The 14,856-nt window shown below is 39.9% G+C and overlaps 1 protein-coding gene across 13 annotated transcripts in view; it reads left to right on the top strand.

Annotated features, from left to right (window-relative positions):
- tns1b (tensin 1b) overlaps window positions 1-14,856 on the top strand; it is a 209,655-nt gene that overhangs the window by 106,188 nt on the left and 88,611 nt on the right. The window contains exon 1 of one of the 13 annotated variants that reach the window (XM_026911018.3): window positions 7,371-7,835. The exons of 10 other annotated variants lie outside the window; for them this stretch is intronic. In XM_026911018.3, coding sequence (XP_026766819.2) covers window positions 7,815-7,835 — 21 coding nt within the window. In that variant the 5' untranslated portion in view covers window positions 7,371-7,814. Of the gene's footprint in view, window positions 1-7,370; window positions 7,836-7,942; window positions 7,995-8,021; window positions 8,154-14,856 lie in introns of those variants that run through there. 2 more of the 13 variants (XM_026911030.3, XM_026911025.3) reach the window with 2 other exon arrangements.

The raw sequence follows: 14,856 nt of genomic DNA, 5'->3' as shown, positions 1-14,856 counted from the left end.
AATGTTTATCACACAGGCAAAAAGCTACCAATGACCACCAATCCACTGGACGAGGACAGTTTGTGGATCACAAACCACAACCAGCCAAATCCAACCTGAAATTTGTACAAGGTTACTAAGGTCGGACTTTGTTTAGTTTTTAATGAATTAAGTTATACAAAAAGGCACAAATGCTAATCCCTTTCTAATTATAAAACAGATAGTTTTGGCCCAAAAATATGATTGGTTTGTCCATGTTCATAGCCATTATATTATACTCTATATACACACACCTATAACTGCATCACAACTATCAGATTAACAATCGGATGTGTTAAACCAATAAAAATTAGTTACTATTAGTTACAGTTAGACCTGTTCCAGCACATTAAAAGTCGAAAGAGAAGAATTGTTTGTTGGGAATACTATTAATATTAAATCAAATTGTTTATTAACACTGGATTTTATCATATTGTTTATGTCTCTGTTTTATAAATAAACAGTAATCCTAATCATTAAGCCATTGTTCTTTCTATAGAATAGTCTAATTATTGCCTGTCGTGCTGCTTAGCAACAAAATCTTACTGTTAACGGACATTGCGTGGTGTTAGAATTGTTTATCACAAATATTATTAATAATAATATTAGTATTTTATCATATTCTTTGTGTTGCAGTTTTAAAAAAGCCACTCGAGGCCATGTGTTACAGTGATTTTATTACACGTAAGGCGGTTTTAGGTACTCTGCATTATGTTGTGCCTAAGAACACCCTTACCTTTGATCGAGTTACTGTAATGCACAGCCTCAAGTAGCTTATTACTTTATCTAATCCTTGGCATCTGTTCACAGGCCATGAGTATGAGACCATGTTTGGAAGATCATTTCCAAATTTAACATTGGTGTCTAGAATGACATTTCCTAGCTTTCTCTCAAAAATGCTACAAACAAACAAACATATTTTTGAGTACTGATGCTGAACAAAATGGTGTGTCTTCAGTGTGCAGTAAGGTTTTAAAACTAGCTTGTTGGAGTAGATGTCTGGTTGGACTCATCCAAATTCTTATTGCAGCATACTGGTGGAAAGGACAGAATTTGGCACAAGCAACATGAGTTCATTTTGTTTGGTGACCAGGGTACAACACAACACGGCATTTTGGAGAATTTATGTCTGCTACTACATAAATGTATGCAAAGCAAGATTTGCATAATCCTTAGAATATATTTTTAAAAACTTGGACCATGATATTTGAATCAATGATATTTGAAGTGCTAATCATTAAGGTAGGATGACGATACTTTTCTGTGTCACCATTGGAATTATTTAAGGACTACATAGGTTCCAAGTCTGCCAGACCTTTTTGTGTTTTGTAAAACACAAACACTGTGATGGAGCTTGTTATAAAACATACACAACATTATAGTGTAGTATGCCGTACAGTGACTTTTAGTTACTTAGGACAAACAGAAGCGAGAGAGAGCTGTATAAGGGACTTTGTAGGAGGAGGCCTTTAAACCATGTGCACAGATGATAAGGGGTGTTAGTTGCTGATCAACAACACTTGTAGCACAGCGGCCCATTTGTCCGTGTAAAGTGATTGCAGATGGCCTCTGTCCTTGATCTCTCCTCAGCTGGGACGTGAAAGAGCACAGCTTTATCCACACAGCTGATGCTTCCAGTCCAGTCCCTCAGGTGCACTGGGATGTATTAGTTTAATGTTCTGTTGTCTTCATGCTTTGCTCATTGTGCAACATTTTTTCATTCTTTCGACTCAGTGGCGCAGTCTTAGATACAGAAGGTAAACAGAAACGCCCAAACCTTTGGCAAAGAGGAATAATCAAGACGTGGAAAGAATGTACACAGCAGGCCAAGTGAGCATGAGCATGGGCTGTTACTCCCACAAGAGTGCGGAGAGGAGTAAAGAGAAAGGGAAAAAGTTAGACAGCGAAAAGAGAGGCAATCACCGCCAATTATACAGAGTCTTATTAGAAGCAGACTTTAGGAAAAGCAGCAGCATGGCTTGAAATTGATTTTATGTGGACTGGAAGCACTCGGCTAGGTGGAGTTTATTTTGTTGGTCAGAACATCCTTAGATGACCACAAAGATCATGAGCCTTTTTTTTCCATGGGGATTTTTTTTTTGGAGGTGGAAAAACATAACAGTCTTAGTCAGTATATAGGTCTTCACAGGACTGTTTACTGTTCTTGCTGAAAGCTGCTGATTTCACAATGCCACATTTGATTCCAACCTCCGTTATATTCTGATTTACTTGTGCTATTCTCTTTATCTGATGATCTCCGCTGCTCTTGTTAGTAGAGTTGACAGTGAGGCAGAAGAGATAAATGGATTAACAAATCCCAGCCACTACTTTTATCTTCTGGTGTGATAAGTGAACAAAAGAACAGTACAAACTGTCCATTGGGCTAATATCACGCCCTGTTCCATCAGCCAGCAGTGAAATCAGTGTCTCTGGTGCAATAAGACCATGCTGTCTCCCTCTGCTCCCAGCATGTGTCATCACTTTAATCCCCAGAGTGCTGCTTCACTGCTGGTCTTACATTCAAACATGCTGGTGTTGATCAAGAAAGGATCTCTGACTCCGCTCTTCCTATGAATAACCTTTAGAGAGTTCTTAACATCAGAGACAGCTGTGTCAGAGCCTGGCCCATCTCACGCTCGCCTGATTAACAACTTGCTAATCAGCACAGTTCCTGAAGGCTTGCAGAGCTCATCAGCTAATCCAATATTCGCCAGCTCATCCCTCATTCTTTAATTGCTTGAGTAGATAGCTTTAGCTAGGAAAATAATTAAGAGAAAATAATTAAGGGCAAATATTTCCTTCAACTCTCCCTTACACAGAAATCCAGAAGTTTCTCTCCTACTGAGGAGAGCAGGCTGGTGGATGGGACTAGGCTAGTGCCCTAATCAGGGACCTAAATGGGGAAAAAAGAAAATCTTATTGGATATAGTTAGTTACATGACTTCTGTCATAAATGACTTCTGTCATAATTTATCTATGTCGTTTTTGGACACTAACTCACATAATCTGGTTCAAAAGGCTTTATTGGTAAAACACATAGGTCAAGTGTAGTAAAGCATATACTCTTCTTATAATAGAACTGACCAGCTGGATTTACTAAAATATATATTACCCTAGCTGAACATTTTCCTATGACATGTATATAGTAACTGTGTAGATTGTCAGTGATCGTCAGTACTTCTACAACTTTCGCCAGCTCATGATTACTCAGAGTATCAATTTGATTGTTAAAAAAAAAAAAAAAATGGTGGCAAATATTTTCCTTCACTTGTTTCCAAAAACAAAACTCTCAATAAGAATCCTTCAGCTGTTTTCCTGACCCCTGACCCCCAACACTTTGGTGTTCACAGCAACAAGTTACAAAATCTGATATCAAAAATGACATCTGCTTGTATTAACGTGAACCATGCGTGACCCTTCTTTGAGCATGATGTGTAGTCATGTCAGGTGGGTTTTATTGTTATTGCTCCATTACTTGTGTACATTGGAAGGAAATGTCGTCAGGAACATGGTGTGACATACAATACAGTAACAGTACACAGGACAACATAAAGTGCAAATACATGACAGCGTGAGACAAGGACAATAAATACACAGGACAGTGCACACTAATTAGATAGGACAATGGAATATTACTGGATGTGCTATAGGCATGGATGAAGAAGAGTTGAACATGGCTGTGCAGTTGTATACAGTAACAGCATATCACCAGGAGCTGGCTAATTAGCTGGCTAATTTACTGGATTAGCTATTATCTTGCTAACAGTTAAGCTGGCTATTGTGGATAAACTTTAGTATACTGTAGTATGCAGCTTTAAAATGGCTCACAGCAATCATAATGTAATATTTTTGTTCTCATATAGTCTGCATTAGACAGGCATGTACAAGTTCAGTTAGGGGACAGCATCCATATTTTCTGCCAACTAATCATTATTAGTTAACACCAGTAGGGTAATTAATTAGCTGTGTATTGTGAAATTGTGCTCTGCATATGCACTGGGATTGAGTGCCACATGATTGAGAGCTCTGTCAAAAGCTGTTTGCCGGTGCAGTTTTCCACTCTGTTGGGGTTTGGATCTTCCTCTGCATGTCCCAGCACGATAAGTCTTTGGTACCAATGTTCCCCCAGTGTGTCCCTGCTGATTTTCTTGGAACAAAGACAACAGATGACACCATTTCTCTGCTTCACCTTGTCTCTCTGTGTGATGTGCCATGCTAAGCACAGGATTTGTTTTCCTTACATGTAGTTGCACACTTTAACCACCATCCTGAGGCTTAGTAATGGCCGTAGCTGTCTTATTACAGGCAGCACCATGGGGATCATAAAAGATAATAAAAGCCAGGACACAGGAACTATGTCAGACTCATAACATGCCAGCACCTTACAGGAGAACACTTCCTCATGCAGTGCTGCATGCACTCCTCTCATGACCAAATAGGGATAAAATCTTTTTTTTTTTTACTTTTCTTTCTTTTTTTTTTTTTTAGGAAAAAAGGTCCTAAACTGTTTTTGTTCAAGCTATTCATGAAACACACTGTTGTCTCTTTTTCATTCCAGAGGGATAACTTTCACGCTTTGTTCTCTACCTCCTCCTTTTCTTCTTCTTCTTCTTTCATTGAGCTTGTTGCTAATAATGGATAAAAACTTCTCGCAGCACACCACAAACATCTGGTGCGCACAACTGTAAGGACACTTATGGCAGACATCTCACTTTGAAGCTCACATCCTGTGTATAATTATTTCGATATCACCAAATAATAATGGCACATGTTTTTCCATTTGTAAAAAAGGTGTTTTCCCTTCAGTGCAGGTTTAAGTATTGCTTTCTCATCCCTGCCATTACAATTGATGATTAGATGGTGCACGTGGAACAACAGAATGTTATACAGTGAACCAGCTGCAGTTTGATAGAACAGGATGTTCTTTTCATGTTGCCACCCTAAACATACCTGAAACCATGCTGCTTCATTAATTCTTCTTGTTTCATTGTCCTCTTAGGTTTCATGTATAGCTTTCCAACTAGTATATTAATGTGCCAGTCATTTGTATTGTCTCACCAAGGGTCTTATTGCTCACCTGCTCACAACTTCTTTTTTTTTCTACCAAGCTGCATGCATACTACTACAAGTTATTCCATTTTTCTTTTCTGGGGGAGGGAGTGAGTGTGTTTTTGAAGGCCAAGGATATACATGGGAGGGAGAAATGGGTGTAATCTGAACAGACCCCTCCAAAAGAACTTAACAGAAAGCCCATTGTGTTTTGTTTCTAACTGAAGCTCTTCAAAGAGCCTTTGCAACTCAATGAGAACTCAAGGAGACTCTTAACCCCCCTCTACAGGGAACAGATAGCTTACTGTAGGATCTGACATATTAATAGCTTTGTTACACTATTACTAAATGCACTTTCTGCTCTTATGTAATCTGCTTATCCAAGCGTTATGTACTGTATGTGCATTTTGTGGGATGTTATTTTTCTTTTCACAAGTGACTGCTGCATCATAATTTGGTAATTAAAGACAAGTAACCTTCAGTTGTGGTTGTTTTGGCTGTGTCTTACAAGTGACAATGGTGTAATTGGAAATTCAGATGAAAGTATTTTTTTTTGGGTGGGGGGCACCTGCGGGCAAAAACAAAAATTGCTGAGCCGTACATTTGCTGGTAATTGCTTTTCATACTGGTTTGTTTAGATTGGCTATAAAACACAGCCAGTTTTTGTAGGTTGTAGCTTTTAAACCATTCTTCCATCCATCCATCCATTTTCTGTACTGCTTATCCTGTACTGGGTCACTAGCTGCCTGGAGCTTATCCCAGGGGATTCAGGGCACAAGGCAGGAGACACCCTGGATGGGATGCCAATCGCACATCCACTCACACAATATAGACAATTTAGAGATGCCAGTCAGCCTGCAACGCATGTCTTTGGACTTGGGGAGGAAACTAAAGTACCCTGAGGAAACACCCGAAGCACAGGGAGAACATACAAAGTCCATGCACACAGGGAGTGGGCGAAAATCAAACCCCCGACCCCAGAGGTGCGAGGCAAACGTGCTAAGCTATTGTGCCCCCTAAACCATTCCTACTTTACTATAAATAGTTGACAAGTTTCCAGACGCTTAAGACAAAATGAAGTTAAAATTAGTCGATGTTAAGATAATCTTTTCTCCAACCTGTTCCTATCTTGGAATTCTTCTTATTTGTAGATGAATTGTAAAACAGAGGTATCTTCATCTGGAAACCATTGGAGAGTGCAAACATTTTCACACATCTGTACAAATATTTGCCTACCTGTCTATCTTGATGGCAGTGCTATTTAAACCTTTCCACAAGAACTGTTGGTCTGTGATTAATATTTGCTTAATTATTTATGACCGCTATCATGTTTCATGTTTTGTCCTGTTTACGAGCGCGAAATACAGATTTGCAATGTTTTTTTTGTTTCAAAATGGAGGATAATGGGTAATTGATAACTGATGGCTGTTATACAAGAAATAAAACACTTGGGGGCGTGCTGTTATAGGAAAATAATCAGCATTGGGGTGGTGTGATACAGCCAGATGTGAAGTGGAGTTACTGTTACCACTCCGAAGTTGCCACTTGCCAAAGGGTTTTTATTTCTCTCATACCACAATTTTACAATTCTTATTTAAAAAAGAATGATACGCAATACGCTTTAGCAGTTTATGGTTTATAGTATAGCACTTTGTCGTTGAATGTTGTGGAAGATCCATTAAAGGAATTCTAAAGATTTTAGTTACAGCTTTACCTGAATTTTGTTACAGCTTTACAGTGTTACAAAGGTGTGACACTGGAGACTCTTTCAAGACTCCTCCAAAAATGCTTAATAAACATCTCCTCACAGAAAAACCATCAAAGTGATAACGTCAAATGTCAGAAAGAGCGCTTTAATATAATCTTTTTAATTTAATATAATATTGCTGCCAGAACTTCTGCCATAGCTGCTGTTATATAAAATTAATCAACACTTTCTGACTCAGAATTGAGAATTCATCAACACTTTGATATAAACAGATGTAATTGCCATATTAAGGGGATTAAGATGCTATCCCAGCATGTTGCATAAATAAGAGCTACAGTGTGTGTATGCTTCTCAGATTGTTGCAAGGTCTGGGCTGAGTGATTTGTTCGACCTGTGAGCTTGTCAACTCATGTTTAACCTGTAAGCTGAGAACTCGATAACAGCAGAGGGAGGGGGTTCATGCGGCTGGAGGTTTGTCTGTCAAACATAGTCCAGCCCACACGCTACTCGGGAATTTCAGGCTCTATACTTTTGGCCCATGGTTTTTCCACTCCTTTTTGCTCACGTACATGAGAGAGGGAGAGAGAGGGAGCAAAAGGAGCATTGTGTGTAACGTGGGGACAGAGCGTGAAGGAGCACAAGCGGGAGAAAGTGTGTGAGTGTAAGAGAGGGAGGGTGGATAAGAGTGAGGGAAGGGGGATTGGCAATAGCCTGCAGCTAGACTTTCCAGATTTCCTTGTAGTGTGCTTATTGAGCTCTTGGGTGCTGTGGTCCTGTCTTTACTCTTTGCTATATAACATAACCTTACAGAGTGTTTTTCCTGGTTGAAATAGGGAGAATTAGGTGAATTTAGGGATACCCACACACACACACACACACACTCACCTTTCTTCTCCAGCTGGATTATCTTCCTCTGTCTCGTGCCAGAGACAACAAGCAAATGACGCTGCCGTTCTCACTGCTCTGAGGAGAATGCGGCAATAGAGTGGATCTACTTACACACAAACAGTACACGCGCACTCAGAGACACACTTGGAGGATGGCCACAGCTGTGTTTCAGGTAAGGATGGGGGGACATTTACTCTGCGTAGCCTGCGGTCAGGTCTGTGTCCTCAGATATGCAAGGAATCTTGATGCCTTTCTCCCAGCGGCGAGAGAACAGCAGCTGCTCAGAGTCCAGACTTGGCTTGTTCTTTGTAAAGAAACAGAGAGCTGATGTGTAAGTATTCTCAGATGGTGTGTGTAATGAACGGGAGAGGAGACGGCAATCTGTGAGGCTCTGTGTGTGCATGCTTAGGACGAACGGCGTGTAGAGATCTTGTTGATATGAGTTGTGGTTGAAAGCGTGGGATTGTAGCCGGTGAACTGAAGGACAGAGGTACAGTAATTGCAGTGGTTTTTTTTTTTTCTTGCTTAGTAATTGTGGAATGTATCTTGAAAGCTGATATGGAAATGAGTAAGCACATTTAAGGGAAATAGTGTATGCCTCATTTCACTCTGTTTACCATATTTTTGCAAATGCATGTCACCCTTTAAGAGGAAAGAGTTCAGATTGTCTGATAGTAATAAGTCAAGGTGACTGTAATGGTGAAGATGCTAGAGCTCTCATATGAGAAGATTCATTGGTTCTACTTAAGAGTATGGATTCAGTGTTCAGGATTAACAACCTTCCAACCAGACTAATGACATTGACTTAATAGTCCAAGCAAATCAATGATGTGGATGAAAAAAAAAAGGATATCCTTTTAATAACCAAGCCGACTCTCTGAGAGCTTCTGTTGCCAAATTGTGAGAATTGTGACGATAATCAGTTGTGATGACATAAAAGTTATGTCGTCTGTTTGTGTGTATGAGCTGTGTTCTCTTAGGCAACCTAAATGTTTTCTGGATAAATATGAGTAGTATATAGGATTAGAAAGTATTAAAAATCCAGTTGGATATTGGTCCATGTCTTTAGACAATTACATATAATCAGGATTAGATCTGTGCATCTCTGCTTAAAGTCTTTCTATGTCTGGATTTACTTTATCCACTAATCTTACATTTTGTTTTCAGCAACACATATTAAATACAAAATTTGTCATTCTGTTATTCTGGGAGTCCGGCATTCTGTGTGAACAATAGTTATGTCAGTGATGGTGTGTGTATATGTGTGTGTGTGTGTGTGTGTGTGTGTGTGTTATGGTGGATTCAGCCCCAGGCAGGCATTCCCCAGTTCGGCTTAGACGCTGTGTCTGCTATAAGCATCAGTATTGTTTGGGGTGAAAGTGAGTGTTATCCCACAGTAAGGGCACTCAGGGCTAATTTGTGACAACAGCGATCGGGTTGTCCTTCCTTTCTACTGTAACAACTGTGCCTGACAGCATGACAAAGCTGCTGTTAAAGGGAAGACAATAGACGTACCCCTGCGGCAAGCTGTCTGCTACTGGCTGTCTGAGTGTGTGCTTGTTTCTCACTGTTAGACAGATAGCTTGGTCAGTGTGCTGTATTCACGCCATTCTGACACTGTTGCACTTAAGCTCAACAGTATTCACCTCACGACCTGTAAGTCAGACTACACAATGACAGGGAAAAGTGTCAAACTGCAGCATTGTTGGTGCTGGTAATTTATGTAAGGAAAATAACATGACAGGCAGGTTTATCTAGGTAAATCATCAACAACAGAGTGGAAGTGATGCGGCCTGACACAAAGAGTTACTGCTGCCATCCTGAAGTTTATTGTTTTTCAATAACAGCACATTCCCGTGTTTTATTTCTCCAATACCACAGTAATGCCAACAATTAAATTTTGTATTAATTCAAAAAATTACACACACATGCGCACATAGAATTATATATTAGTTAGTAAATTAGTTCCTTGTATCACTTATAGCAGTTATAAATACTCGTTCCCTCACTAGCTTCTCTTTTTTTCCTCTCTTGTGAAGTTAATAAAAACAAACAAAAACCTCAGCTTGTAATGTATTGAGAAACCATCCTGAAGACATTCCCATGAAAGAAGTTACAGGTTTGCTTCTGACTGCTACAAAGTGCTGACACTGGAGACTCTTTCCAAATACCGTCAACACGTATGCATGTTTTTATGTATGCTCCATTTATGTGGTGCATCCACCCTACCAATCCCCGTGTAAAGTGCTTCTATTGAAATGATAATAACAATGATTGAAGCAGCATATTAATATAAACCTTGAAATTATTAAAGGAGTGCACTAATATAAACCTTGTGCCTGGAACTACTGACTTGAGCATTTATCGGCACTGTGGTATAAGTCATCTTAACGTCTCCATCATGAAGGACCTTAATTAACACACATTTTCATGTCTTATGCTGACTTAATCAATGTAATGCACTTTTGAGTAAAATCTCATCCACAAATCTGCCACGGTCCCCACCCACACACCACCTTGACCCTAAATATCCCTATATATCAGCATCCCGCTGACATACGCCCACTTACCGCAATAAAACCAGGCCCTCTTCTCCATCCCTTGCATTCAACCATGGGAACCGTCTCACACTTTGTATTTTTGGCATGACCTGTGACGCAATTACGACTAATTTAGCTGAAATTAAGGGAGGAAAGAGCCGTTGAATCTGTGCTGGAACACATTTATCAAAAATCTTAATCTGGACTGGGGAGAATATGCCACATCATTTTCTCGTAAGGGTAGCTTTCTGACTCACTTCATTTGATTACTGTGCTACTTATATTATGTTTGCACACTTTTTCTCCATTGCTGTTCCCTAGTTTTCCACTTTTCCACTTACTGTACCATGTCCAGACGGTTTTGAATGGCCAAAAGAAGCGTAAACCAGTTTGTACTGCTTTATTCATACGCTAGCTTGCTGTGAACATGGGAAAGCTGAACATCCACTGGCTGGGGTCCAAAGATGGACTTGAGTGTTGAGCATTACTCTTCACCAGCTGTATCCATGCATTACACAGCAGCCGTGCATATCATAACACATACCCTCATGCAATAAAACGTTGCCCATCTGCAGGTTGAGGGAGAAGATAACACAATGTGTGAGGTGTGAAGAGGAAGAGGGATTCTAATAGAGGCCACTAAAAGCTTTTAGTTTCCTGGAACCTGATTTTAGGTTACTGACCCGATATAAGCTGGTGCAGTAATGTAAAGAATGGGCGCTTAAGATTTAAAATCAAAATGTTATATAATCAATATGTAATCAGTCACGACTGGTTCGTGGTGTTATAGTTCTTGGTTCCACAACAGTCAAACATAATGCACATTAAGCCATTTGTATTTTTATTCTTTGAAAGAGAGGGAGGGATTAAACTGCTAGCACATTTATACCAGTATGTAATATATTGGTGTTCCACTGTGAGAAAGGAAATTGACAGGATGCAGAAATCATAAGACATTGGTGAAGTGTGGAGAACTTTTGGATAGCTTTATCTGTGATTTATGAGGTCATCATATCAAACACATACACCTAAACATATAGACAGTATGGCAGAAGTGCAGTGCCTTTCTATTGTTCCGTGGAGAATTTTGTTTGATAAATGTATGTTTAGAAATGGCCCATTATGAAAATTCAAGGATCATTTCATCCCATGGTGGAGAGATCCGTTCAGTGATGCTAAGTAAGCTGCCAGTAAAATATAAATTTGCCTCTTTTTGGCATTACTTATACACATCAATACGCTGTCTGATTTCTAAACAGGGGAATTGAAAGAAACCTGAGGTGAAACTAATTTTAGGTCATTGTGCAAGTGTGTAGTTCACACTGGTAGCGTTGACGTCAATTTGATTGTTTGAATGTTCTGCAACTTTGTTTACATTCCTGCGCCATGTTTCAGCACTACTAACTAGATGTCTTTGAAGATCTTCAGGCTATAGTTGCACATTGTGATTAAACGATGGATTTTTATGATGTGTACTATTTTATGCACATATAGAAGTGAAAGATTCTCTCTCTCTCTCTCTCTCTCTCTCTCTCTCTCTATATATATATATATATATATATATATATATATATATATATATATATATATATATAGTTCTTCTCCAACCTCCATCACTACTCATTTGTAAAATAAGAGCATCGTTATGAGGCTGCAAAAATCTTTCAGTTTCACAATGCTTTGTGTGGGGTTTTTGTAGGCTGTTTGACTCCATTTGACTCTGCACAGTTACGTTACGTCTCATTACCCAATCTGATCCCTCTCCCGATATATCTGCTCTGTCCAGTGAATTTTGGTGGCCTTTACTGAGCCATGCTGAGAAAATACCTTAAAGATGTCCGCATTCCCCAGCAACATGTTGGGTGAAAATGGGAAAGCTCTGTGCCAGCTGATAGAGTCCAGAAAAGACAGCTGAAAAGTTTCAGAATCCAGCAGAGTGGGAGGGTGAGGAGTGTTTCATGGGCAAAGGTCGCACTTTTACAAGGTCACAGTAAATTAGCAGGAAATCTTCAGAGGTGATAAGGCATCACTCAGTTTTGCTCCTCTCACAGGAGGGAGGCGAGGAAGGAAGGCCTTCTCATAAATGTGTTAAGGGCCAGGATGATTTGCTGGTAGAGGCAGGAATGCATGCCACAGACATTCCTGTGCAGGAGACGGTGTTGGGAGGAAAACGTGTGATTTAAGAGCATCTTCACGGCTCTGTTCCTACTCAACCACATGAGTTTCTCTGCTGTTTGAAAGCAAACCACAGCCATCTGGGCCAATGGTTTATGGGTGCAGTTTGGTAGAAAGGCACGGCACAAAATCTGTCATTGATGAAGTGCTATACGGATGCAGAGGCACGAAAGTAGAGAGATACAAATGGCAAACACGAGCAGAAACAAAATTGGAAACGCTCTTGGAATATAAATGAAGTGTTTTATGCACAATATAGGGAAGAGAAAGAAAGATAGTGGCTTGGTTACTTCCTTACAGAGGATTATGGTATGAATTCAGTTGACAAAATGGCTCTGCAACTTAATGTCAGTTCATCTGTGGTTAAGGTTTGTGTAAAGTAAGTGTACTTTGATAAAATGGCCTCATAGCCATTCCATCAGAGTGTCTGGCATTTCTCTCATGTCCAAGTGTAAAATACTGGCGCCATTGGCTGCTAAATTGGGGCTGTAACATACAGCCTTGATCGTCTTATAGCCTATATATTTAGTCAGTTCCATTGCTAATATCATACAGATGGGTTTTCAGTGCAATTAAATTCCAGAGAGGGTGACGATTGCTTTGGAGAGATATGATATGTCAGGTCTATACTTTTATATATTAGCTCCACCCTGCCCATATAGTCATTTTCATTAAGGCAAATGGATTTGAATTTGCTTTTGCTCTGAACATTTTCAGAAATTGGCTCTACATCAGCTCTAGAGGCTTGGCAACCTCAAGCATTGTTAAGGGTGCCAGAGGAAGTCATTTAGGGGCAGGATTAGTGAAAACATCCTGAATTTAATTTTGGGCCCATTTCATACTCAGACTGCCAATTCTGCACAAAGAGGGGGTATGGTGGTCCATGGTGTGTTTCTGCTTTATGAGCAGAAATGCTTATGCTGATAAAAACTTACTTACTTAAAGAAGCACATATATCATAAGAAAAGTCTAATTGTCTGTGGTCACAACTTACCCACTATGGTCTCCAATTATGGCCAAAGCCAGATTAACCAAGCAATTCAAACCATGATCAGTAATGCTACTGTCATGACTGGTTTTCTGTCGAAAATGGGTAACAGAGACATTACAAGCAAACAAAGGAAGCACCAATTCTCTATACATAGACAGCCACAGACAACTGCTTGACTGAACCTTCCATAGACAACAAAGCGGTAACCTACCTTAAAGGAATGATTATATTATGCTTCTTGACAGTGGCTGATTTTTCAAAATTGCAGCATGCAATCAGCCAGAATGGTTGGTCTTGAATGGATTATAAGAAAGTGGTCAAGCTGGAAACAAAGAAAATGATCGTTTCCGATCTCTTGGTTTTCCGTGGTTGTCCAGCTTGATGAGGGGCTTACATTTGAGGCCGATTGGAGTATTGTCCCCAGTAATTAGCCAAACATTCCAATTGAGTGGTCTGCCTGTACTGTCAAATCTCATAATCCAGTGTTCTTTCACTCTTCAATGCTTTACCACCATTATGAAGTGATGTCACATTAGCCCAAACTGACCTTGTAGCCAAGGAAATAGTGAGCACTGGCCACAACCTCTGTGAAATTGTTTACTCTACATTAACTTTGATATGGCTTTGGAACTCTAGTGTAATGTCTGCAATGTGAACTTTATCACACTGGTGTCAAAGATCAGCATAGTTCCCGTTAAAAAAAAAAGCTGGACATGACTGATCGATTTTATTCTGCCAGTCAGATCTCACTTAGCCTGTATGAATGTAAGCAGTGTAGATACTGTTATTCACCCACAAAGCTCAATCTGTCATCTCGCAGTGGTAGCTATGTATCTCAATGGCTTCCATATGTTCTGTGGGAAGCTCCAATCAGAGATGGTTGATCAGAGGCGATTACTCTGAGAGCAGTGCTATAGTTTGGCCTTTCATTGCTCACCACATGGATATTTATTCCTGTTTTACTTCCCACCAGCTGGACATGACTCCGTTTTTGTTTACTGCATGACAGTTTCCCCTCTGTGTTGTTTTCCATCCTGCGTAGGCAGCTTTAAAACAGTTTAGTGCTGTGTTTCTGACAACTGTTGCCTGGAGACCTGTAGTAAACATCCCTTCTTAATTCAGTTTATCATGAAGACAAGTACAAATATTAAAGTTGGACTAGATGTTTTAGTCTAGTGTAGTCTATCATTGCCTTCTGTCTTTAGCTTCCTACAGTTCTTCTACATACTGATCTCATGTACATTTGCAAGAATTCTTGTTAGTTCATTCCTACATTTTTGCCTGATCGTTGCCCATGTCTTGGCCTGATCCACTGTACCCTGCAAGTGTCTGTTATCCATCTTCTGTCATGAGAATGAGAGCCAAGCTAAGAGGGGTTCTGAGAGCTAACAGCCCCGATGTAATGTTGTCTCAGGAGACTCGTTCTGTCCTGGATTGATCGATGATATGTGCACTGGGCTTGTTTTCACTAATTATCCCAGAGCAGG

The sequence above is a fragment of the Pangasianodon hypophthalmus genome, chromosome 5, assembly GCF_027358585.1.
Source record: "Pangasianodon hypophthalmus isolate fPanHyp1 chromosome 5, fPanHyp1.pri, whole genome shotgun sequence".
In the NCBI taxonomy this organism is placed as follows: Eukaryota; Metazoa; Chordata; class Actinopteri; order Siluriformes; family Pangasiidae; genus Pangasianodon; species Pangasianodon hypophthalmus.
This window is presented reverse-complemented; position numbering and strand designations above follow the sequence as displayed.